Genomic DNA, 25,957 nt, shown 5'->3' with positions numbered 1-25,957 from the left:
TTTTACATTTGCCGAGGTATCTTCAAGAAATTTGGCAACAAATATTATCCAATGCATTGCTTCTTTATCTCAACATATTGCTCAGATCGGACTACAACGGCTCATAGCTTCCATCCAAACAGAACTATCAAAAGCAGAATAGAGATTTTTTTATAACAAATTATCCTCAAAAAATGGAGTTGTTGAGGGTATTTTTGAGTGTTCTGCGTCCTGTGCCCGAAGCTATTCGTAAAACAGGCCGGACTTATTGGCCGACAACTCTTGGTTTTTGCACCACTGTAATACACCGTCCCATACAGCATTGATTGTTCCGCAACCACTATATTCGCCTGGTTTAACTCCGTGTGACATCTAGCTATTCAGCAAACTCAAACGACCGCTCCGGAGAAACCGTTTTAGATTAGTTGAAAACACTAAACATGAATCGCCACGCGCTTTAAAGGCTATTCCGGAAATTGATTTTAACAACTATTTCGAGGATTGGAAAAGTGTATTGGGTCCAAGGGAAAAATTAAGAAATTTAAAATTATGAACGAAGTCTTACTATTTTTTGCTCGTAGTAGTACCTTAGGTAAACGCCTAAATATCTTATGTACGTATAAAAATTCTCATTGTCACAGTCACCTCATTTATGTAATTCAGTATGTAGTAACAAAAGAAAAGCTTTTAAATCCACTTCCAGTATGTGTTAATCCCTCAAGGTATTTTGCAAATCTAAAGCAAGTTGTAAACACTGAGAAAAAATTTTGAGTGTAATCCAATTTATTTTAACTCGTTAACACATTTTGATTTTTTTTAGTAAGGGTACTATATTTCTGTTTGGGAATTCTTAATTTGTTTTATTTTTTCATTTCAAGCTTTCATTCACTATACATTTTCCGTGAAATAGCAATCGGAAAAGGCAGAAGGCATTTAGAAACAAACCGATCATCACATCCATCATGATCGGTGAAGAAGCATATATTAAATTGGAAAATAATTCCGGGTTTTCGAATATTTAACTTTTCCCATCGATCTGTTTTATTTTCCTTAATCTCAACTTCTATATTCTTGCAACATGTTGCTAAAGAGTATAATAGTTTTACTAGCCCAACGGTTGCACGTTTCATCTAAACCTAAGCAGATAGATTTAGGGTTAGATATATATAAATGATCAGGATGACGATAAAAGTGCCATAACAAAGCGTTAAAATAAGATACAGAACTGTAATTTGACAAAGAGGAGGATGTCGAAAAATGGGCGTGGATAAATATCTCCTTGACTATTACAGCTACAATAGCTCTTATAAGAACCATTATCAACATAGCGAAAGCAGATGAAATCGGATGATAACTCTGCCCATACCCCATATAACGGTACTATTAAAAACTACGCGATAGAGCGGTTGAAGTAGTTTTTAACAGTAATAACTAAATACACCAGAAACATTAAGGGGGTATTCTGGTCTAGAAGCATGAATTTCAGGTAATTTTTAAAGTGTCGTTAAAAAAGGCAATTAATATTTTTACTATCCATTTTCTTATTAGTTATTTGTTAATTTTAGAAGAGTACAGAAAAAAATTAAAAAAGTAAAAAATTTCAAAAATTATGGGCTGACGACGTGGGGGTCTCTAAAAATTTCCACGTGACCATACCCATTATATCAACCCTCCTAATTATCTGAAACCAAAAAAAAGATTATTAATCTAGAATAATGTCGCAATGGCCGGAACTACGGAAAAGTGGGAAAAAAAATGTTTTCACAAAATGGCGACTGCCTGAAAAAAAGTTTTTTTGGATCACTTTTTCTGACTATTTCGAATTTTTAAAAGAAATAATAAAAATAAAAATTTGGGGATGGGGCTAGTTCCAACCAACGCCACGTCACAAAATCGGCTGTATCTCCGAAAATAAGTCGAATTTTGAAAAATCCTTCCAAGGTCATATTTTTGAAAGTCTAAACTTTCAAGATATGCAAAAAAAATCGATTTTTTTTCAAAATCCCAGACAAGAATACCCCCTTAAATGTTACCTTCTTGATGACTTTAAAGGCGCAGGTATAAAAATTAGACGATGGGCGTGGAACCGCCCACTTTTAGGTTAAATCACATAATGGGATAAAACTTTACACATATATAATTCGTTTAACTTTAGTGTTGAGTTGCTTAGTCGAAGAGATTGAAACCCATATCGTTGTGTTCGTCGGACTCCAAAAAACCCAACAAAAACTGTTCAAGCCCCTAAGTAACGAATATTTGGACCCCAGTACCTATAGTTGACTTTATTGCGCAAATATGTAATGTGTGAGATATATAATTGAAATTCAGGGATAATACTTTCCTGGCAATGTCTGTGTGTCCAAAATGGGATTAATCGTGTCAATACTTCCCTTAGGTCCCATATGCGTAAAATAACGATTTTCAAACTGCCGGGTGATTTATATTGCATATATCGGCCAGTATGTGAGTTATATCTATGCAAATGAGAGATACTGATAACAGTGTATCTTTGTGCCTAAAATGGATAAAATAGGGCAAAAACTTGACCAAGCCCTTACTGCATATCATAATTAACATAAGGGTATATTTTATTAGTAGAATTGGCAAAACTAAATGAAATCGGGTCGATACTACCTGTTTTGTGGGTTATGACCTTCCTTACTTGTCTTCTATAAGTGTTATGATTTGATCACTTTTCGTTGAAAAAATTCGGAAATATCTTCTCAGTTCTTGTTATACACTAGTGACAAGTACCAAATGAGATTAGTGATCTCAACGCCGATTACTTTTCATTCTTTGAGAAATGAAAAAAATTAAAATGTTTTTCGATTCTCTGTTCCCGGAGACGAGAATAATCTTTCATTGAGAAAACTATCGAAAATGATTTTATATACCACCCTTAGGTAGAGCAGAAAGCATGTTCCCATTACACTTTCTGTATTTTGAAATCGAAACTTACACAGCTTTAGATCGATATTGCATTTCGCACTTTATCAGATATTTATCGGCGCAGTATTTGAATAGCTGAACCGATATTGATAGAACGCGGATGTTTTTAACACTTTAGCCATACTATTTCTATACCAACGATGAAATATTAAGAAGGCTCTAACATTTATAGAGCGATTTGTAAACGTAAAAGTAGGTTTCACTATGAAACATCAGGTTTTTATAAAAAACATGTACGACTATCATTTAAATGAAGAGATTGACATTATATTAAATCGATTTATCCAACTTCCCCTACTACCCCACCGACAGTAAAAAGACGTTAAGCGCCAGTAAGTTCACTAGAGCTTATCTATACTTCAAATCACTAGACCCAACGGAATACCCGGAATACCAGAGCACATATAATTTTTTGTTTGAATCAATTAACTTTTTAACATGTACCAGCTGTGGGGAACCCCCAATACTAGTTGCAGAAAGCATTCTTTGCACAAGAATTTCATTACCTCAGCAAGAAAAAATTGCAAGTGTTACAAATAACAACAAAGTGGAGAATAGAAAACAAATAAAAGTAACAACAACAAATGTGTAGTTGAGGAAAAACATCCAGCGAATATGCTTATTCTTGAGTACCTTTTGCGAACCTAATTAATTGCGGTATGTGCCACAAGAGTGACGGGCGGGGAGAGCGGGATGTTGGCGGCCAGTTACAATATACCTTTCACTCACCTGAAAAGCGAATGTGAACTTGCTTGTAGAAACGAAGTTAGATGGTTTACATATTGTTGTAACGTCACATTCGACCATTGCTGTTGGGCTAAAGAGGAGCCGTGAAATTGTGGACCTGTTGAACTCGAAGCAAAGTAATGACACAAATAAACTATAAAGGCTTGAAGTTAGTGAATTGATATAGATTTCACGCACTCACACGCGCATTTGAAGAAAAAGAAGACGCAAGCATTCGCAATATCGAAATTGTGCGCGAATGCAGAAACTCATTGAAAAACTATTTTCGGACGAAATCTATTTAAAATACGTCTGTGGACATTCAAAAATTCTGTGCAAGTGTTTTTTTTCTATTTTTTGCTAATTGTTTTATTCTTATTTCCCATTGCAGTCCCGTCGCAGAGGGGATTAAAGAGTGCTAAATGTGCTCGTCGCCGTTTCGGTGATCGCTGCCTAATAATGTATAGACTGAACTAACTAAGGCCACCATACACTTACTTACATACATACATATGCACATAAATAGGACTCTTATAAGTTGTGTGTACACATGAGAGCAAACCATTACCATTTTCACAAGCTCGTGATCATTTCAAAAGCAAAAAAGACAATTCTTAAATACACAGACTCAAAAGGAAAAAAAAAACGAAAATAATACAACAGAAAAATGCACGAGCTCTTCACAAAAGTACTCTCCAAACGTGATCTATCCCGTGCTGGCGATCTTTTTTCGGTACCAGATTCGGAAATCGTCAACGACATCAGCGAAGTGGTAAGCTACTAATGATATCAATTTACTAAGTTATATATATATATATATTTATGTACATATATTCGTAGAAACCTTGCACAAATAATAATTTATTTTATTTCCCAAAAAAAAGCTCTCCGACATCAGTCCGATCATTTCACATCCGGACTACCTCAAAAACAATAATGATCAGTCAGTGGTGGAGATTTGCGTTACTCGTGTGCTCTCTTGCATACGTGAGACAAAGACTGCAGAACGTTATTGTGCCGCATTGGTTGATTTATTGAAGACATGCCTGTTGTGGAACCTCCAGCCGGCTGGCACGGCTAAAGAGGATCCACCACATGCAAAAATTGCCGCTGATATTATTTCGAGTATATTTTTGGTAAGTTAAAAGCATTATAACAGGCACACTGGCATTGTATTTTTATGAAGGAAAATTATGTGTACTACTATGAGCAGAAAATAGTAAGGCTTTGTTTAGATTTTAGATTTTTTAATTTATAATTAAAAAACTATGTCGTCCGTCCCAAAATAATCTACCTTGTTCCCAGTTGTTAAACACATTTTCCGGAATAGCCTTCAATGCGCGTAGCGATTCACGTTTAATGTTTTCAATTTACTCAAACGGTTTCTTCGAAAAGGTCGTCTGAGTTTGCTGCATAGCCAGAAGTCTTAAGGAGCTAAATCAGGCGATTGAGGCACGATATTGGATGAAAATTTGTCGAAAAACTCACGACTACGAATTATCGTAGTACAAAATAATTCCAGCCTCTTTTTACGAAAAACTACGCGCAAACGACGCATAACACTCAAATAGTAGTCCTTGGTGACAGTTTGGCCGGTAGAAAGGGAATCGGAATGCACAACACCTCGATACTCGAAGAAAACTGTCAATATAAGCTTGATTTTTGACCTACTTCATTTTACTTTGACGTGGTTTTTCGGCTTCGGCTAACCTTTGCCACGATATTTGGCCGATAGATTGTCTGTTTCCGGATCGTAAGCGTAGGTTCAAGACTCATCGTCAACAATAATACGTACCATGGCATCCTAGTAGTCAGTTGTTTCACAGACGTTAACGTGACGCTCTTTTTCAAAAAATTTATTGATTTTAGAACCAACCGTATTTTTACTTTTCTTAAACTCAAATGATTCTCACTGATCCTTCCGATATTCCAACGATGCAAGATCTTTGATTATTAATCCTTTATTCTCAGGCTCCGATTTCTTTATTTTATTGACGTGTTGATCATAACATTCTGACGTTTCGGCACCAGATCGATTCCATACATAAAATTTCCTGAAACATTGTTGGTTGCACTCATCGTAAAAATCGCGCCTTATGGACTTCGAAATACAATAATATACTAAACACTAATGATTATTTTGATGTAATATTTGGCACAGATGTCACTGACAATCCTTCCAACAAAGAAAAACATATTTCTACGAATGGATTTTCGCAAGAAGTTTAAATTAAAAGGACTTACTGATTTTTGCCCCACATGTAGATAATTTTGGATAATTTTTGAAAATAAAAGATGAGAACCCATTGAAAACGAAAGATAAAATCACAAAAATTAAAATAAAATTAATTTACGGGCGATCTGATGTCGTTAGGGACGTAGTTTAATTTTAAAGGGTTAAAAACGGTTGAACTCGATTTCCAGCAAAACTACGAGTCCTATAGAAAAAAGTTATGTAGCACAGTTGTAGGTAAGGAAAAGATCTAGAACTTTTGCATCAACACCTTCTCCACATAACCTTCTTATGTCCCAAACATAATATATTTTTTTATTAAAAAAAAAATTTCAAAAATAGTGAAAAATAATGTCTGCGGAAGCGCCAAAAAAAAAGAGCCTCAACTGCTGGCATGATTCCGGTCGATTGAGTGAAAAAAAAAATTCAAAATGTTTTTAACTTAAATATATTTTCTTATATCAAAAATTAAATATTTTTGAAAAAAAAAAAAAAAAATTGTCGTTTTTTTAATACAAAGAAATTTTCAACCAATCAAAAATTTCATTTCAAAAAAAATATATTCGCCTACCCAGTTTTAATTTTTTGAGTTAGGATGTCCAATTTTGAAAAAGAAAAAAAAATTGTTTTTTGAAAGTGTCACCCTTCTACTACTTACATGGGATCATAAAAAAAGTAATTTTCAACAATTCGTGTTATATAAAAAATTTATTTATATAAAAAATTAACTTAAATTTTTGAACTTGAACGGACATTGCGACTCCATTTCCGGTACCCTCGAAAAAAGTTCTCCCGCGTTGGTATCTCTAAAGTGAAAAAATCATGTTTTAGTTAAAATCTTAACTTAAAACTTGTAGAATTTAATAAGAAACAAAAACATCAATTTTTGAAACCCGTAAACCCATGTCATCCCTTAAAGAAGACACCTTATTTTGACTTAAAATCGAAAAAACCTTATTTTCAATCAAAAATTGTCACGTAAAAATATCAGATTTTGTTAAAGTCAGTGGACGTTATCTTCTTTGAAGACTCTACTTTCTGAAGGTATAAAAAATATATACATACATTTTGATGGTAAGTTTTCAAAAAAATACACAAAAAAACCCTACTAAACAATTCTAAGATCTCGATCTACTTCATTTTACGATTCTTTTACCGGGTTTTGAAGCAAACGAAACACAAATTAACATCCAACTATCATAAAAAATCAAATTTTATTAACAAATATCTCTTTCATTAAGTAGAAGTTTTACAGAAGTAGGAGAGTTATTGTAATCCGCATATGAGAACCAACGTGTATAGACATTGCAACTAAAAAATATGAATTAAAAAAATGATTTTCTATTCTTATTTCGTTTCGTTGTTAGTCACTAATAGAAACATTATATTAAATAAATATTTTTATCACTTTATATTTTATCACTTTATTTATTAATTTATTTCCTCACCCACTTGCAGAACTATGACAAAAAGGAGCTAATGAAAATCTCGCTGCCAGTCGCCGTGCAATTTCTGCCGAAAGGCAACCGTGAATTGTCCCGAAACTTGGCAAGTTATCTCTCCTTAGCAGCCATCGATTATGCCTACTTGCTAAGCCCACATGTAACTTCCATTATGGACTCCATTATGTCTGGTAAGTTATAACATGCACTTCATGAATAGACTATACAAAATATTATATTATATAATGTATATAGGTAATTTCGGTTTATTGCGCGTGCTTTCACAAATTTACGAGGTTTCGCCAGATGAAGTGTCGCCTCACGCACCAGTACTAGTTGCGCTGTTGCCACAGTGTGACTCACAGGAAAAACTAGCCGTTTTGCAATTATATTTGCTTATTGCGCAAAAGACACCTGCGGTGAGTGAGAGAGAAACCCATTACCAATGGGAAAATTGCAATATAAAATAAATTTCTGTATATGCTTGTATAAATCGAATTAGGTACTTGAGAACTGTGTGCCACGTCTGTGCGAATTGTTGTACGACAATGAAACTGCCACAATAACAATGCAGATTTTACTGAAAATTTCCGAGCAGCGCCCGCTGCTGATAGTTGAACATTGCGAAAAAATCAAAGCGGCCAGCAAAGCCAATCCGAGTACGGTTTCCTTGGCAGCTCAAATACTCGCTTCCGCCGGACGCACGAATAAGGTGAGTATTAGGCAGTAAATACCACAAATAATAAGAAAGTTAATGGTTTCCTACTTTTTTCATGCTCAAAGGAACACGCCCAGTACGCACTTGATTTTGTGTTAGAACACTTGCCACATGCAGATCGCACATCACAAACGAATTTACTGCAGGAGGCCACCAAGCTATGCTCATCATTTCCCATATTGTTCACCGATAAGGTGCTCGCTTGTGTACGTCAAAAGAACGCACTAAGGTGAGCTTTACTAATATAAATTATATTAGGACAATGAAAAGCAATAAGCCTAACTTCTTTTAACAGTCAGCAGAAACTCTCGACGTCCGACATTAATATGGATGTTAGCAATAAGACTTCAGGTGGCGTGACAATTGTGAATTTGAATAGCCCAACAGAGCCGCCACCGCCAACACCAACTGCGGCTGCAGCAGTGGTGGCCACAGTGCTAAATACAGCAGCCACGGCCAATCATAATAATGTGCCCAACACCTCAGCCACATCGATACCAATCACTGCCGATCCAGTCACCAGCCCAACAACCGTCTCGGTGGCGGCCACCACTGCCACCACAGGCCGCATGCACAAGAGCAAAAATAAGAGCCGCAGCAGCCCCAGCAGTCCAAAGGATGGCAGTCGCAAGGCTTTACTAAGCGCCCATTTAAAAATTTGTAAGTTACAACAACGTTCAAGTAAAACTTTGACTTATGTATCTCTTTTTCTAGCAACAGCACAACCAACTCAACCAACTGCCGTGAACACAAACACAACGTTTATACAACAGAGTCATAACGCTGCCGTGACAGGTGCACCGCCGCTTGTGCCGCCCACTCCTCCACATACTGGTTATACGCGACGCGTCAAGCTGGGAGACTCGCGCAGCACTGGTCGTCTGCACCCGACTGGCAATACGCACCGCAGCATGACGCGTCTCAATGTCGCCGGTGGCTCGGTGGGCGGCCTGCACAAGAGTATGACGCGACTCAGCTCATCACAGCATATTAACCAAAATGGTGGTTCAAGCTCTAACAATGCAAATAATTCGCAATCTAGCGGCAATGTAGTGGTACAAACGCCTACAGGCGCCAGCACAACTACTGTAGGCGCTGGTGCGCTGCCGAAAACTCCGACCAGCCCTAGCAGTCCAGGATATGTGACACCTGTGCCGCCGCTGAGTAACAATGTCATTATTACTGGTCACAATAAATGGGGTATTCCTTCGACACAGGTGACATCAGGCGGTGTCACAGTCACGACGTCTCCCACTAAAGTCAGACCGCACTCACAGGGCCCCACTACATTGCTGAACTCGAGCACGGCGATGTTGAAATATAGTACTGATGCATTAAATCAGTCAATTGGTGAGTGAGATATGTAGGATTTAAGTTATACATGGCTACAGCTACTAGACAGAACAACTGGGTAGCCAATCTTTCTCCTTTTACAGTCATATTTCAGAGTATGTTATTTAGACTTTACATACCATACATCTTGGTGGCCAATCGATCGGCCCAAAACGTGAAATAATCTGCTCACCGAAGTGTTCTCCCAATAAATCCGTCTTGTTGAAACCAAATGTCGCCGAGATCAAGAACATCAATTTCAAATAGTCAGTTATCATGGCGCGATAATGGACGGTTAAGTTCTCACCGGCATCAATTTTGAAGACATATGGACCGATGATTCCACCGGCCTGCAAAACCCCAAACCGATTTTGTTTTGAATGAAATGGCACTTCTTGAATCTCTTCAGGTTGCTCTTCATCCCAAATGCAGTAATTTTGTTTGTTTACATTCTGATCTTCTTGGAGTGAAACAATGTCGCTTGAAAAGGTCGAGCGGTTTCAGTTCTTGCACAAGCTGTATTTTGTACGCTGTAGATCTCGACATAAAATGCGCCAAGTCGGTCCATACGGCAGTCCGAATTGCTGTGAACGTCCCCGAATCGACTCTCCACGGTCTTCGTATACACTCTCTGCTACGACTACTATATTGCCTTCACTGCGTGCTGGACGTGGTGGTATTCGGTCGAATATTATCCAGTAATGAGTCTCAAGATGGATGATGGTGTTGCGAATACCACCCTCAGTAGGCCGATTATGTTGACTGTAAGTTGAGCAAACGTGAATTTTCGTAATAAAGTTAAACGATTTGAAAACGTTGTTCGGGCGTAAGTCTTTCCATGATGATATGTCAAACAATACTGAACTTGACACGGCTGACGCGTGATCTGTCAAAAGAAAGCTATTGAAAAAATACCTGTACCTATCCCCGCCACCCGTATTAATCAAGAACTGAGATATTTAACAAGCAGAAATCCAGCCTTTGTCAGTTAGCAAACCTAGTAGGTCGGCCACAACATGGCTCCATATCAGAGGGGATAGCACTCCACCCTAAGGGCCCCTTATAGTGCCGGGACGAAACCTTGTGTCTCCTACAGTGGTTTCAGCTATTCTAGTGCGCAGTACGGCTTCTATTCATCTGCGCAACGGTGCTGCTACCTTCTTTTTTTCCAGTGCCCTGGCTACGCTGTTGTGAGACGTGTTGTCAAAAGCACCTTCGATGTTTAGGAAGCGCGTAGTATCACTTCCCCACCTTCCAGCGAAATTTCTATATCCGAGGTTAGCTGGTACAGAGCAGTATTGGTTGATCTACCTGCTCTGTAACCATGCTGGTTCACATGCAGGGGTGCAATTTTCAGCGCCTTCGGCCTTATTTCATAATCCACGATATTTCCATTGTAGTAAAAAGGAAGATAGACTAATTGACCGGATTTTGCCAGTGAATAGTCCTTCCTTCCTACCTTGGATATAAAGATCACCTTCGCGGTTCTCCATATTGCAGGGATGTACGCCAGTGCGAGGCTATCCCTCATCAGCCGAACAAGGTGTGGCTGTATAAACCGCTCTCCCTGTTGTAAGAGTGCTGGAAAAATACCTTCCACTCCCGGAGACTTGAATTTCTCAAACGATACCATGGCCCACTTGATTGAGTCCGTAGTCCCAATCTAAGCGAGATGGCTTGTGTTCGACTTCGGGTTGACACTGGTCTTCCTCAATTGTTTCCGGAAAGTGCGTCCGCGCTGATCGTATACATCCCGTCGCATCTTTTAAAGGATAGTACTGTGTCAGTCTTGTCTCTGCCCAGAGTCTTATGCAGCCACATACAGAATCTCTTGAAGCTTGCTTGTTTTGCAAACCTAGTCTCCTTGTTATATGACGTGAGGCTAGATTTATATTCCTCTCAGACCCCCGTAAGATCTGAGAGTCTGCTTGATCACCAGGGACAGTTGCACAATCAATCAAATACAATTCCCGTTTATTTTTAAAATACTTGTCATAATACGAAAATTTATATTCGAATTTCTCTCACTGATGCAGCCAAAGAAAACAGCCACCAAGAATCCAATTTAAACCTTGAAATTGCAAAATGATCACAATAAAATATCAATTCTGCAGGTTCAATTTCCATACCACAGAATCCAGTTTCAGTGCATCACGCTTCGCCAGCACTGCCTCAACAGAACAATGGCAATCAGAAGTCTGTGATGAAATTGCCCGTAAATGGAAATGTAAGCACTCGAAACCTAGTACGCCACGGCGTATGAGTAACACATGCTACCAGCAAACTAACTAAATTTTTTTTGCGCAGAGTACACATGAAGTGATCGTCTCCGGCCCCACAACCAATATGACACCACGACGAAACAACAACAACACCAGTCGCACACTACTCAATGCAAACAATAGCTGTATTTTGGATCAACGTATGAGCACCTTTGAACCCTATCAGATAATGCGCGATCCGGTGCAACAATTCTGCGAGAAACATTTCGGTTCAATTAAGTCGTACATGGACGATGTATCACAGTCGCTGCCGCCGCCAACGCGTTGCAGCATTGAAGGTGAGCATATATGTATATGTTTATTATACATAAATACAAGCAGACAAATTAGCAAAAGTGAAAGTCTTGCTTCAGAGAAAAAACATCAAAACAGACAGCAGCAGTCAAAAATCCAGGAGCTAATTTTAGAAATTAACCGCTAGTAGCTCTGTGTCTTGATGTTGCCTCAGTACTAAATAACAACAACAATATCATAATTTTTCATACCACAAGCATGCGTTAAACTAATTGTATTTTCGTCAATTTTGACCTACTCCTTTCTTAATTTCACTGCACAATGCTTACTAATTCATTTATGTTTTGATTTTTCCGTTGTACTTTAATTAATTCAAACTTTAACTCTTCATTCTCGTCTCGTTCCCGTTGCACTGCTGTTATATCTATCCTACATATGTATTAATATACCATACATACGTACATATGTGTGTATATGTATGTCTACTCGTCTGTCGTCGTCGTCTACCATCAAACTATCGCTGTATGCTTCCACTTTCCCCCACGTCTGGTACTTACGTCAAAAAGTTTCAAATGAATTTGCAGAACGTCGCACCAAAAAGGTGGCCAAACTGCACTTCGCCTGTCAGATACGCGGCCCCCACTGTATGTACTCGAAGGCCTGCTTTACGATGCGCACGCGCAACCCCAAGACCTGGATACATTTGATGTTTTTGGATTTTCAAGTGCGACATTATGTAAGTAATTCTTTTAAATATTGCCTTAACAAACCCTAAATTGTAATTATATTGAAATAACATGGCAACAGGATTCATTCAGTGCAAGTCAATATTTGTAGTTATATGGGCGCTCGTTTCTTTAGTAGGGGCCTTTTTAATCAGTTCCCAAATTTGGTCTGAACTATAAAAAAGAGTTATAAGATCGGGTTTAGTGGGCATGCGAAAAGCTTGTTGTTATCATACCTGGAACAACTGGTTGTATAGGCGATTCAAATGTTTTTTTTTCTTAAGAACTGCTACTCTATTAATATTAAGACCATTTTTGAACAATATTATGTTTGCCATGAAGTTTGTAACACCCAGGAAAAAACGTTGGAGTTTGTGATCAGCATGATGAGCCGAGTCTATTTAGCCATGTCCGCCTGTCTGTATAAACGGAAACTAGACCCTCAGTTTTTAAGATATCGATCAGATATTTTGCTCACGTCCTTTCTCTGCTCATTTTTTGGTACCACAGATATCGGATCAATATAAACCACTATATGGACATATAGTTTCCATACCAATAGAACGCTCAAAATCAGGTCCTTGTATGGAAAACTTTTTTTTATCTGACGAAATATATTCACGACATCAAAAGGGAGCCTCTCATTCGAGGTTGTTGTGTCCTTTTCATTGTTCAGATCGGACCACTATATTTAGCTGGCATACAAACTGATTGATCAAAATTTTGACCTTGTATGGACAATTTTTTTTATTTGTGAAAGGTTTCTTCCAGGGTTTGTCCAGAAAGTAATAGTACTGACTTTCTTCCGCCACGACTGTACTTCGGAGCGTGCGCGCACCGACTGGATTCGGTAGAGGGCGTTCCAAACAAACAAACGAGCGGCAGGTCAGTTGCCTCCGAGCACCTGGAGAGTCAGAACAAACATTTTCGCACGAAGTGTTTCTGTGAGTGGCGCAAGCCGAAAATGCAGCGTTCGTTAGAGCAGAGGTACGTGATTAAATTCTGTTTGAAACTCGGTAAAACTGCGACAGAGACGTTTGATATGATCAAGCAAGCTTACCCAGGTGTTTCTTTAGCAAGAAGTGGTTGTGTTTCGGTGGCAACAGGCCTTTTTGGCGGGCCTGGAAGAGGTCGCTGATGATTGAGCAAATCCCAAGTGAAAAAGATGCTCATTGTCTTTTTTGACATCAAAGGCCTGGTCTACCATGAATATGTTCCTTCTGAACAAATTGTCAACGCCAAGTTGTACGTGGAAACTCTCAAGAGACTCAAAAGAAGGGTCAAACGGGTTCGACAAGACATCGCAGCCGATTGGAAGTTGCACCACGACAACGCCCCAGCTCAAACCGCCTTTCTTGTGAGCAGCTACCTAACCAAGGCTGGCATCCCAACGCTTCCGTAACCGCCCTACATCCCAGATGTGGCCTCCCTCCCCCGGACTTTTTTGTTTCCTTGCGTGAAATGGCCGATAAAAGGCAAGCATTTTGAAACGACATAGAGGATCCAAGCAGCATGCACCTCTGCTCTCAAGGTTATTCCGGAGAATGCCTTCCGTGACACCTTCAGTGCTTGGAAATCGCGCTGGCAGCGCTGCATCGACGCAGAAGAAGCCTATTTTGAAAGTTTTTAAAGAATTGTAACGATTGCTTCAATAATTTTTTTTAAATCGACTCAGTCCTGTTACTTTCCGAACAAACCCTGTAGCTTCACTGCAATCGAAGTTAACGTTCTTTTGTGTTTTCTTATATACAATATAAAAAGCATAGGTCTACCATACAAAGACAGTTAATCCGCTCACCATCCACCTCAGATCATTTGAATCTGAAAAGTTTCTACTTAGACATATTTTGACTTTTTGAGTATTGTGTTTTATTTATATACTTTTTTTTTGAGAGACCTGTAGATATGTTTAAGTTTAAGCTTGAGGCCTTTCCTCAATATTTAACATATTCTACTTAATATCCCTTAACTAGGTGAAAGAAAAAACTGTTCTTAGTACTCGTGAGCCCGGTATCAGCAATTTGAAGAACATTTGGCAAATACTCAAGTGCGAGAACCGCAGTTTCACCGAATTGGTCACCAGCCAGTTTCCCAATGCAAAGGTTTGTATTTATCTTTACTATATAAGAATATTAAAAATAATTACATATCTTTGTTTTGTTATTATTTTTTCCGGAATACGAAAAATATTTTGTGATTGAAGGATCGTGAGATTCTCGTCAACGAATTACGCCACTCTGGCTTCTTGGATGTGTTCGAAGTATCCAAGACGGACACCTCCAACCCGAACTGCAATGAATTGGAATACCAATGGGGCTGTCTGCTGTGTAATCATCCCGATAAAGCCGTTGGCTTTCTCAACGGTAGCAATCAGCCAATGATCGAGGGTCAGCTGAAAGAGAAGAAAGGCAAATGGCGTCTATTTCGACGTTGGCGCACAAGATATTTTACGCTCTCTGGCGCACATTTATCATGTAAAGGATCGGTAAGCTAAAGTGACTTCACTAATGTTTGTTTTTATCTAACAAACAATTTTCCTTTAACCTCTAATCCCTACAGAGTGGCGGCGAAAGCATTGATGTAAATCAAATACGTTCCGTCAAGGTATCGCGCGGCGCTCGCAACATACCAAAAGCATTCGAAATATTCACCGCCGATCAGACATTAATACTCAAACCCAAGGACGGCAAAAATGCCGAGGAATGGGTGCAATGCCTAAGCATTGTGGTGGCGCATTCGCAGGCCCGTGATAATCCCACTGCGAAAACAAATAGTCTGCCCGCACGTGGCATGGGCAGCAGCAAGCCATCGTTTTAGTAAAACATTTATTAATAATATATACACACATATATATATTAATTTATAGAGATTTTTCTTTTTTAAATACAAAAATAAGCTTCAAAAGACATACATATACATATATATATATATTTACAATAAGTTGTAACAAAAAATACAAAACTTCACTGAAAGAAAAAAGACGCTCAAAAAGAATTTAAGGACTACAAATGTGTAATACACATACATATACGTACATAATTCGTCTCCAATAAATTATATAATATAAATTACAGATTTTACATTTAACCGGCAACCTGACATACAAACATGTACATATGTATACGTATGAACCGTGTATGAGTACTTAATTTTTGAATAATTATATGGCAACTACTTAAAACGTTTTGTTTGTTTTAGATAATAAATTAAGTAACTGAAATATTTATTATAAATAATTAATCGAATAAATGTTGATATACAATATTTTTTTATACATAATAAATGCTATGTTAATACATACATAACTATATTCACCTCTGTAAATTGTAGTACTGAGCTTTTCCTCCCAGCGGGTATAGTGGACATTTGGGAGAGCATGTAGCAGGTATTTTTTAAAGAATAATGGATATTTGCGTACTTTTTCATTCGTCTACATTAATTTTATCGCCTTCAAAATAGTCCATATTCGATATTATACCAGCGTTTCTAACCGACGAAACACTTTCTAAACTCGATTTTTGAGATAACCTAACTACGTAACCCATGTGCTATTAATATCATAAATGCTTGTAAAACGGCGGCCCTTTTAAGTAGAACGGCAAAGTACTCAACTGACTTTAGATTTTCATGTATTTTCATGTATTTGACAAACTCTACCAATGCCATATCTCACAGCACATCATCCAACTTCTCAACACACAAACCTTCACAAATGTCTCGCAGCCTTCACATATTTGGCTATTTCCTTGTTTCTTAATTGTAACAACAAAATTCATTGCTACCACTATTGGTACCTTCGTACCAACCTTAAACAAATAGAAGATGATTTCCCAAAACCACCACTTTTTATATAGTGGTTACTTCTTCTTTGATTTCTGCTCATTGTCCCCATTAAAATTGAAATGAAATCCTAAATCATTGAAATAAAAAAAATCTAAATTCGGTTGCACCAATGCTGTAATACACTTAACAAATGCAAACAATTCTTTACAAGAACTTGTTTTTGAAAGGACAGTTTGTTTGACAGCTATAGTCTTCAGATCAGAGCAATTTCTTCAGAAATAACGCTATCTCAAAAACTGTAGGAGACAGACAATCGACTCAGCTCGCATGCTGATTATATAATGATTTTTTAAGAGCTTGATAACTTTTTTTTAAAAAAAAACGCATAAAATTTGCAAAATCTCATCGGTTCTTTATTTGAAACGTTAGATTGGTTCATGACATTTACTTTTTGAAGATAATTTCATTTAAATGTTGACCGCGGCTGCGTCTTAGGTGGTCCATTCGGAAAGTCCAATTTTGGGCAACTTTTTCGAGCATTTCGGCCGGAATAGCCCGAATTTCTTCGGAAATGTTGTCTTCCAAAGCTGGAATAGTTCTGGCTTAATAGACTTTAGACTTGACGTAGCCCCACAAAAAATAGTCTAAAGGCGTTAAATCGCATGATATTGGTGGCCAACTTACGGGTCCATTTCTTGAGATGAATTGTTCTCCGAAGTTTTCCCTCAAAATGGCCATAGAATCGCGAGCTGTGTGGCATGTAGCGCCATCTTGTTGAAACCACATGTCAACCAAGTTCAGTTCTTCCATTTTTGGCAACAAAAAGTTTGTTAGCATCGAACGATAGCGATCGCCATTCACCGTAACGTTGCGTCCAACAGCATCTTTGAAAAAATACGGTCCAATGATTCCACCAGCGTACAAACCACACCAAACAGTGCATTTTTCGGGATGCATGGGCAGTTCTTGAACGGCTTCTGGTTGCTCTTCACCCCAAATGCGGCAATTTTGCTTATTTACGTAGCCATTCAACCAGAAATGAGCCTCATCGCTGAACAAAAATAAATCGGACGTAAAGCGCGAAACACATTTCGAACCGAACACTGATTTTGGTAATAAAATTCAATGATTTGCAAGCGTTGCTCGTTTGTTATTCATGATGAAATGTCAAAGCATACTGAGCATCTTTCTCTTTGACACCATGTCTGAAATCCCACGTGATCTGTCAAATACTAATGCATGAAAATCCTAACCTCAAAAAATCACCCGATATATGTATACTTTATAGACTCCGACGTTTCCTTCTGGGTGTGGTAAACTTCGTGGCGAACTTAATATACCCTTGTTCAGGGTAACAAAGCCAAGTTCAGATTTATTATTCAAATTTGAAAGCTAAGAGCATATTTGGATGCAATATTGCCACATACGGTTTTAAGGCCACATAATAATAAAATCTTCACAAGGTTTTCCACATACAACATGTATCACCTAGAACTAATCGAGTTAGATATAGGGTTATGTATATATAAATGATCAGCATGACGAGTCGAGTTGAACTTCGAGTGAATGTCTACCTCTCTGCCCATTCGATAACATTAGTAAAAATTGAGATATCGTAATGAAACATTGTACACGGGTTCCTTGGAATAATGGGGATGGTGTTATTGCAGAAGGATGGAGTCGTGTGTAGAAGTTCACGCAAGTGAGGAAACTTCTCTGATCGCCATTCACTTGGGAATGGCCAGAAACGATTATTTTATATATGGCTCAAGCAGCTCACCACTTCCGGTCTTTGACCAAGTATCCTCTAGGTAGCCTAAGAACATCCGTTTGAAGGCCAGCCAAAGTGTGAAGGCGAATCAAACAACAGTACCAATGAAAAATTATCGACAGCCTCGGATGAGAAACCCCCATTTTGATGACGACCATGGCAAACGAAATAAGGACTACGATTTAAGGGCATGCACCTGGAATATTCGGTCCCTTAATTGGGAAGGTGCCGCTGCCCAGCTGGTTGATGTCCTCGTTAGAGTGAAGGCTGACATCACTCTAGGTAGAAGAAGTTATTGCAGATAAACACAATCAAGCTAATGCCACTCCCACAAATTTCAGTAAGCGAAAATCTCGAAACAGCTATAACTAAGCTCCACTATGATACGAAACTGTACAGTGCCTATGGCTGACTTTTTATCGAGACTATCGATCAATATGTGAGGTAACTTATTAAAAATTAAGAAAGTATATTTTTCTCCAAATTATATGATGTGTCATCAATAACTGATAAAATCAGATGATTACTTTCTCTACCGCTTGTACCGTATTGGTTATAGAGGTACCTTATTCGGACATAGAGAGCATCTATTGCTGGTAATGGATATGTCTTAATACCCAAACTGGATAAAATTAATGTAACTAAGGGTTACATTCTTAGCTCCCCAGCAGAGATACGCAATTAAATTCTGTGTGAAACTCGGTAAATCTGCGGCAGAGACGTTTGATATGACCACGCAGGCTTACCCAGGTGTTGATTTAGCGAGAAGTGGTGTGTTTCGGTGATACCAGGTCTTTTTTGAGAGCCGGGAAGAGATCGCTGATGAAGACCTGAAGAATGAGCAAATCCAAAGTGAAAAAATGCTCATTGCCTTTTTTAACATCAAAGGCATCGTCCACCATGATTTGGTTCATCCTGGGCAAACCGTCAACGCCAAGTTTTATATGGAAGTCTTCAGGAGACTCAAACAAAGGGACAATCGGGTCCGACAAGACAACGCAGCCGATTGAAAGTTGCACCACGCCAACGCCCCAGCTCACACCGATTTTCTTGTAAACAGCTATGTACCTAACCAAGGCCGGCATCCCAACGCTTCCGCAGCCGCTCTACGCTCAAAAGTTGCACCGAACATCCCCCCGCCCCCCGGACTTTTTTGTTTCCTTGCCTGAAAAGGCCGATAAAAGGCAAATTTGAGGCGACAGAGGGGATACAAGCAACATACGCCTCGGCTCTCAAGGCTGTTCCGGAGAATGCCTTCCGTGATGACTTCGATGCTTGGAAATCGCGCTGGCAGCGCTGCATCGAAGCAAAAGGAGCATACATATTTTGAAAGTTTTTAAAGAATTTTAATGATTGGTTTAATAAATTTTTTTAAATCGACTCAGTCCTATTACTTTCCGGACATACCCTTTATACTATATAATATAAGGTCTTTAATAAATAATATAACCGACACGCTTCCTTAAAACTAATATGGTATGCTTATTTTACTTGTGAAGGGCTTTGTGACAATTTCATTTCTATTGGTTGACGCTATATTTTATAGGGAAAAGGAAGATATTTCAACAAAATTAAAGAAATATATTTTTCTTGTCATAATTATTAGTATCGATCGTCTAAATTTCTGTACTGGGCTGAATTTACCTATTTGTGTTAATCAGATAGACAGATAGACATTCAGAATTTGCAATTTTTGATAACTAAAGTTATAAAAGGTGATTCATTTCGAGGTGTCTTACTTTTTTAAAGAAAAAAACGCAGAAACATCATATTTAATAAGGATTATTAACATTCGAAAGAACATTCTTTGGCATTTATTTTTGAAGATTATCTCTTTCAAATGTTGGTCGCGGCTACGTCTCAAATGATTAATCCGTTGAGTCTAATTTTCGATGACGCGAGCATTTCGAGTGGTAACTGGCGTATGACACGAGTGAAGTTTGGCTCAAAGGCCTGAACCGAAGAGCGATTGACCGCATAGACCTTAGAATGTACCTATCCCCACAGGAAAAAGTCTTACGGTATGATATCACACGATCTTGGTGGCCAATCGACCATCCCAAACCGTGTAATTATCTGCTCACCGAAGTGTTTTCTCAATAAATCCAATGATTGACGCAATGTGTGGAAAGTGGCTTGTTGAAACCAAATGTTGCCGAGATCACGACCTTCAATTTCAGGTAAACACTACACCAAACCGTTGTTTTATCTGGATGAAATGGTATCTCTTGAATCTGTTCAGGTTGCTCTTCGTCCCACACGAGACAATTGTTTGTATATCCATTGAGCCAGAATTGAGTTTGAAAAAAATTTGACTCGAAAACGTTGGATTTTTTTAGAACTTTTCAGGAGCCCATAGAACGATGCGGCTTTATATCTTGCACAAGCTGTATTTTGTACGCTTTCAATTTCAGATCTCGTCATAAAATGCAGTAAGTCGTTCCATACGTCAGTCCGAGTTGCTGCGAACGGTCTTCGTGTACACTCTCAGCTGCGGCTGCTATATTTTCCTCACTACATGCTGGACTTGGTGTATACGGTCGAATATTATCCAATAATGAATGCTGGGCTCAAGATGGGTAATGGTATGGCGAATAGTGCGCTCAGTAAGCCGATTATTTGACCATATGTTCAGCGAAACGCGCGAAACACATTGTTTACTGAACGTGAATTTTCGTAATAAAGTTGAACGATTTGTAAACGTTGTTCAGGCGTAAGTCTTTCCATTATTAAATGCCAACCAATACTGAACAAAAGTAACATGACAACTTAACACAACACACGCGTGATCTGTCAAAAAAAGGCTATTGAAAACAGTACCTCTACTTGGATAACCCTTTATATCTCTATATATTAAGGGTTTTGTAGCAACCATTAAGCAAGCTATTACACGCAAGATGTGGCGAGAGTATAAAATTTGATAACAAGTTATTTTAAAGAGATTCCAAGTTAACGCAGTTAAGTTATAATTCATTAATATTTCTTATCGAATTGACAAAAATAAGTCCGACTAAAGTGCGAAGGTATGTATGTGTGAATTATTTTTGGTAATTTAAGTGCGGCTGGCGTACTTTTAGATAGATAACTCACGTATATTTTATCTACATACATATGTGTATACTAGTACTAGAATGTATACTTGACGGTAATCGCAAAAAAATTCCTCTTTACCCGACTTTGAACTCTTCTGATAATCAAATATAGCAAGAGGAAATCAATTTAATCTTGGACGAAGTATTTAAGTATTTAATTTAATATTAAAATTATAAATTTAGCAACAGCGAAGCATTCGCCTTGAATAAGCTACCATCGACTGATATTTGAAAGGCCTTGAAAATATACGTTATACTAACACGTATTAGTATAAAGGGAGATATACATATGACAAATAGATTAAACGAAACTACTACTATGTTTACCAATTCACATTTGCAAAGAATAATATTTTAAATGCATTATTTTTCATAGCTTTTATTTCTTCTTACCCCAACCAGCAAGTAAAACCATAACTAGAGTACCGAGAATGAACCCTCCAGCTGGTATGCAGACCAACAATCTATAAGTTGAATCGGTAAGATCACTACCGGGTCTCTTCGAAGCCCAACCTTTGCTACGCTCCACGGCACGTTTCCACTTTCTATAACGTTGAACGCGATCATTTTCGGTATTTGTTGGTAAAAATAAATCTCTCTTCAAGTCATCTTCATAGGATCTATTCGGGTCCAAAGTAAACAAATCAATACCCTCCGCCTGCGCTGCACATAGCGCTGCACCCAAAGAGATAGTGTCCACCTCAACGCGATACACCGCCAACCCCGAGGTGTCGGCCTGCAGCTGCATCAACATATCATTCTCGGAGAATACACCATCAACATAGACTTTGTTTATCTGCCTACCACTCGCCTCGTACATGCACTCAATAATGTCACGAGTTTGAAAGCAAATCGATTCGAGTGCCGCACGTATAACGTGTTTCTTCGTAGAGTACTGTGTCAGTCCGATGATTAGACCACGAGCAGACTGCTCCCAATGCGGCGCATAGAGACCGGTAAAAGCGGGGACAAAGTACACATCGCCGGTAGTTTCCACAGCCTCGGCAAATGCCTGTGCCTCATCTTCGTTTTTTATAAAATTTAAACGTGTCTCTAGCCAGGTCAAACACGCTCCTCCCACGGGAACAGAACCTTCTAACGCATATATCGTTTTTTTTCGTGGCCCAAATTTGTATGCAACTGTCGTAATTAGACCGCGATCTGTAATGACACAACGTTCGCCGGTATTGCAAAGCAGAAACAATCCATATCGATAACTATTTTTTGCTTGGCCTGGCTTAACGCAATACTGGCCAAGCAAACCCGCTTGATGGTTACCAATAATACCGGTTATCGGCTTGCCCAACAAGCCTTTGCAATGTTCATTTTTGATATGACCGAACATTTCGGATGAACTTCGTATGTCGGGTAACATTTTCCGATCCACATGAAACGTTCGCAATAAAAGTGGATCCCATTGTAATGTTTGAATGTTCATGAGAAAAGTGCGCGAAGCATTTGTCACATCTGTCACATGCAGCTCACCTGAAAATTTACATATATATGGTATTTTAACTTCATATGACTGTTGGAACACATTATTTTACCGTTAGTGAGGTTCCATACGATCCAACTATCGATTGTACCAAACTTACAATGTCCTTCCAAGCATGCGGTTCGTACTTTAGGCACATAATTCTTCAGCCAACGTATTTTCAGCGCCGAAAAGTATGGTGATATCGGTAAACCTGATGTGAACTTAAAATGATTGATGTGCTGTGAATCTACCTCCGCTACAAGACGGTCCGCTATCTGATCAGTGCGTATATCCTTCCACATAATTGCATTATAAAACGGTTTTCCCGTTCGTGGATCCCATAAAATTGTAGTCTCACGCTGATTGGTTATACCAACGGCCACAATGTCATTAAACGTAAAGTCTGTCTTCGTTAGCAATTGACCTATCTCATCACAACATTTGTAAACTGCTGAAATAATCTCCATTGGATCCTGTTCGAACCAGCCCGCTTGTGGCTGCAACACGCTAATATTTTGCTGTGTCCTCACGATTTCGTTGAAATGAGGAGGTTGATGAACGGTTAAAGAAACATAGACTGTATCGCACTTAATCACTCCAATCAAATCTTTGTGCTTTGACATTCTGTAAGTCTAAATATCTAATGAAAAAAAAAATTATGCGTTCACCATAATAAATTGATTTTGATCTATAAAAATAGTATAAATAAATATATGGAAATATTTCCATGACATTCTTCCTAAGCTTCGAAATTACAACGGTGTGTACAACAGTAAATGATGGCCAAAACCGTCGTGCCCACAACAGGTTCAGGTAGTCAACATCGATGGATCTAAAAAAAACTAACTAAATTATCTATCCAATTGTACAAGATTATTAAGCAAATTCATGTTCTCCGAAAAATTCACAAATTCACGTTCATCGAAAAATCATATTCACAAATTAGGCACATTTCTGCCTTCATTGCTTTGCCAGCAAACAAAATTGTCGCTATTGGGGTGTCGTTCAGGAAACGCAACTGCATCCCGATTGACCGATTTTGGTTTGGTAGCATCGTCGGTCATTATTTCTTCCGAAACACACATGATATAAAAATGCCCTTACCATGAATATGTTGAAATCGACGCACACGATCTCTATTTCCAGCAAGACGGTGTGTCGCTTCATAGGTAGACCCTATAGTTTCTCTCGTCTGTGTGTGTTTTCAGTTCTTTTTGTCCTAGCGGCTTGGAGGACGCCACGCCTGATGAGTTATAATCTAAGCAGTCTTGGATTTTATTGCGGTTTTGTAATTTTGTCTTAATCGTTTTATAATCCTGAAAAAGTGGAGATTCTAAGAAGTTACTAGAAGTATGTACATATGGATTGTTAACTGCCAGTCTCAGTTAGTTCAGTTGAAACTATATTCCATCACTTTTGTATCGCTAGGCTATAAGAAGTTAAAGCTAACCAGTGGACGACGAAGTGCACCATTCCCACGTCAGTCGAATCTACGTAAACGGAATGGACCCGGATTTTTCCGGCCAAGGACTGTCAACACGGAAGAATTCTGCCGCTGCAACATCAAAAACAACGCCGAACTACAGTAATTGAGTTGGTTTCATGGAGTATATCTACTAAAAGCGCCTTAAGAATACATAAATATGCGTCATAATACACGTATGAGCAGGTGGAGCCTGTCTCCAAATATCTGTACATAGTAGGTTCAATTAAATATGGAATATTAACAACTGGACCAATAGCCTTTCATATTAATTTTAAGCCCTATAACGGGTTTCAACTCAACTGCATTTTGGTTGAAGTTTTGAAATACTGAATCGAACTGTTTGAACTGTTTTTGGTTTCAAATATTCACCCTTTAGTTATTTGTCAAATTTTCACTTCTTAAATACTTCGATTAAAATTAGTTAAAATTCGTAATACCAAGAAACAGTTAGGTTTGTCAGAAGTTGAATTGCTTTAACTTCAATACAACTGAGTAGAGTTGCTAAAAGTAATAAGGGTAAAAGTTTTTCTTCATTTTGTCCATGACGCCCACTAATGTATTTTTCTGTGAAGTGGACTCCAAAAAATTAATGCAACGAAACAGTCGTTATCTCAATTAGAATTCTTAAATTAAAGTCACACCCATACCTTTAAGGAGTTACATGGGTTTCCTCGGGTAAAAACAGCCTTTTTTCTACAACTTTCTTCTCATATAAAAAAGGAAAAATTTTATTAGAACTTTTTACTGTTACAAGCATACATACATACATTATTAAGAAAGAAATTCTGAAATTTTTGGAACAAAAATATTCTAAACTCGGCCATTGCGACGCCATTTCCGTTGACCCGTCGGAAAAAAGATGCACCCGGGTTGACAGGCTAACTTCTTACAGCATCATCTAAAGTGAAAAAATACGTTTTTTAGTTAAAACCTTAACTTCGCGTTTAGACAAAGAAAAAAACTGAAATTTGGATTTTTGGCAGACATTTTTATAAAAAAAAAATTGTATCTCAAAAACCTGTGTAAATTAAAAAAACCAGTTCTCGAGAAATTTTGCCAACCGACTTCAAAAACACACTTTCGAGAAAAACGCGTTTAAAAACGACGCACTTAACCTGTTGTGAAATGTAATAATACAATAAAAAATCTATTTTTTTAAACCAGTAAACCCATGTAACCCTTCAAAGGTAGCCAAACGACGTCCATAATTCCAGCACACTGGCTTAATCAAAAAGACAAATTTCATGTTAATCTGTAGGGAGATGGCTATCACCGAAACCAGAATAATTTACAAATCTCGAAAATTAAATTTTTTGAATGCTTTTAAACATTAAAACCCAAAATTTCAATTTTTTACGACTATTTTTTTATGAAAACAAAAACGGTTAAATATTTTTCAAAAGTCTTAGTTCGGGATAGCCTTATGCGCGATGAATGCTATATGCTATAGTAAGTTGATCTGAACAATTTCTTTCGATATTACATTATTTCTATGAACAATAACTCATACCAAATTTCGTGAAGATATATCGTCAAATGTGAAAGTTTTCCATACAATAACTTGATTCCGATCGTTCAGTTTGTATGGCAGCTATATGTTATAGTGGTTCGATATCGGCAGTTCCGACAAATGAGCAGCTTCTTGAAGAGAAAATGACGTTTGCAAATTTTCAAAACGATATCTTAAAAACTGAGGGACTAGTTCGTATATATACAGACAGGCGGACA

General features: G+C 38.1%; 2 protein-coding genes across 7 annotated transcripts in view; one reads left to right on the top strand and one right to left on the bottom strand.

The window, feature by feature from the left end:
• The window catches only part of LOC126761447 (protein melted), a 59,069-nt gene extending 43,139 nt beyond the window's left edge, over positions 1-15,930 (top strand). For 3 of the 6 annotated variants that reach the window (XM_050477605.1, XM_050477604.1, XM_050477603.1), the window contains 14 exons: positions 4,046-4,426; positions 4,539-4,790; positions 7,346-7,520; positions 7,585-7,748; positions 7,832-8,041; positions 8,113-8,276; positions 8,343-8,707; positions 8,762-9,397; positions 11,494-11,606; positions 11,687-11,939; positions 12,462-12,631; positions 14,594-14,722; positions 14,824-15,105; positions 15,180-15,930. In XM_050477605.1, the coding sequence (XP_050333562.1) occupies positions 4,322-4,426; positions 4,539-4,790; positions 7,346-7,520; positions 7,585-7,748; positions 7,832-8,041; positions 8,113-8,276; positions 8,343-8,707; positions 8,762-9,397; positions 11,494-11,606; positions 11,687-11,939; positions 12,462-12,631; positions 14,594-14,722; positions 14,824-15,105; positions 15,180-15,437 (3,276 nt within the window). In that variant the 5' untranslated portion in view covers positions 4,046-4,321 and the 3' untranslated portion in view covers positions 15,438-15,930. Of the gene's footprint in view, positions 1-3,683; positions 3,792-4,045; positions 4,427-4,538; positions 4,791-7,345; positions 7,521-7,584; positions 7,749-7,831; positions 8,042-8,112; positions 8,277-8,342; positions 8,708-8,761; positions 9,398-11,493; positions 11,607-11,686; positions 11,940-12,461; positions 12,632-14,593; positions 14,723-14,823; positions 15,106-15,179 lie in introns of those variants that run through there. The other 3 variants (XM_050477606.1, XM_050477607.1, XM_050477608.1) reach the window with 3 other exon arrangements.
• Positions 15,931-21,645: 5,715 nt separating this feature from the next.
• On the bottom strand, positions 21,646-23,366 carry LOC126762779 (glycerol kinase-like). The gene is made up of 2 exons (XM_050479825.1): positions 22,814-23,366; positions 21,646-22,751 (listed from the first exon to the last, which is right to left on the bottom strand). The coding sequence occupies exons 1-2, from the start codon at positions 23,364-23,366 to the stop codon at positions 21,646-21,648; spliced, it is 1,659 nt and encodes a 552-aa protein (XP_050335782.1).
• Between the last annotated feature and the right edge of the window lie 2,591 nt (positions 23,367-25,957).

This window comes from Bactrocera neohumeralis, chromosome 6, assembly GCF_024586455.1.
Source record: "Bactrocera neohumeralis isolate Rockhampton chromosome 6, APGP_CSIRO_Bneo_wtdbg2-racon-allhic-juicebox.fasta_v2, whole genome shotgun sequence".
Lineage (NCBI taxonomy): Eukaryota > Metazoa > Arthropoda > Insecta > Diptera > Tephritidae > Bactrocera > Bactrocera neohumeralis.
The sequence above is the reverse complement of the archived record's forward strand: the minus strand, read 5'-3'. Positions and strand labels throughout refer to the sequence as shown.

Bases quoted from the DNA above. Each gene is read 5' to 3' on its own strand.
- LOC126762779 (XM_050479825.1), bottom strand. From the start codon at position 23,366: ATGTCAAAGCACAAAGATTTGATTGGAGTGATTAAGTGCGATACAGTC. The intron at 22,752-22,813 runs GTAAAATAATGT...GTAAATTTTCAG, and splicing joins CGTATGGAACCTCACTAACG to GTGAGCTGCATGTGACAGAT.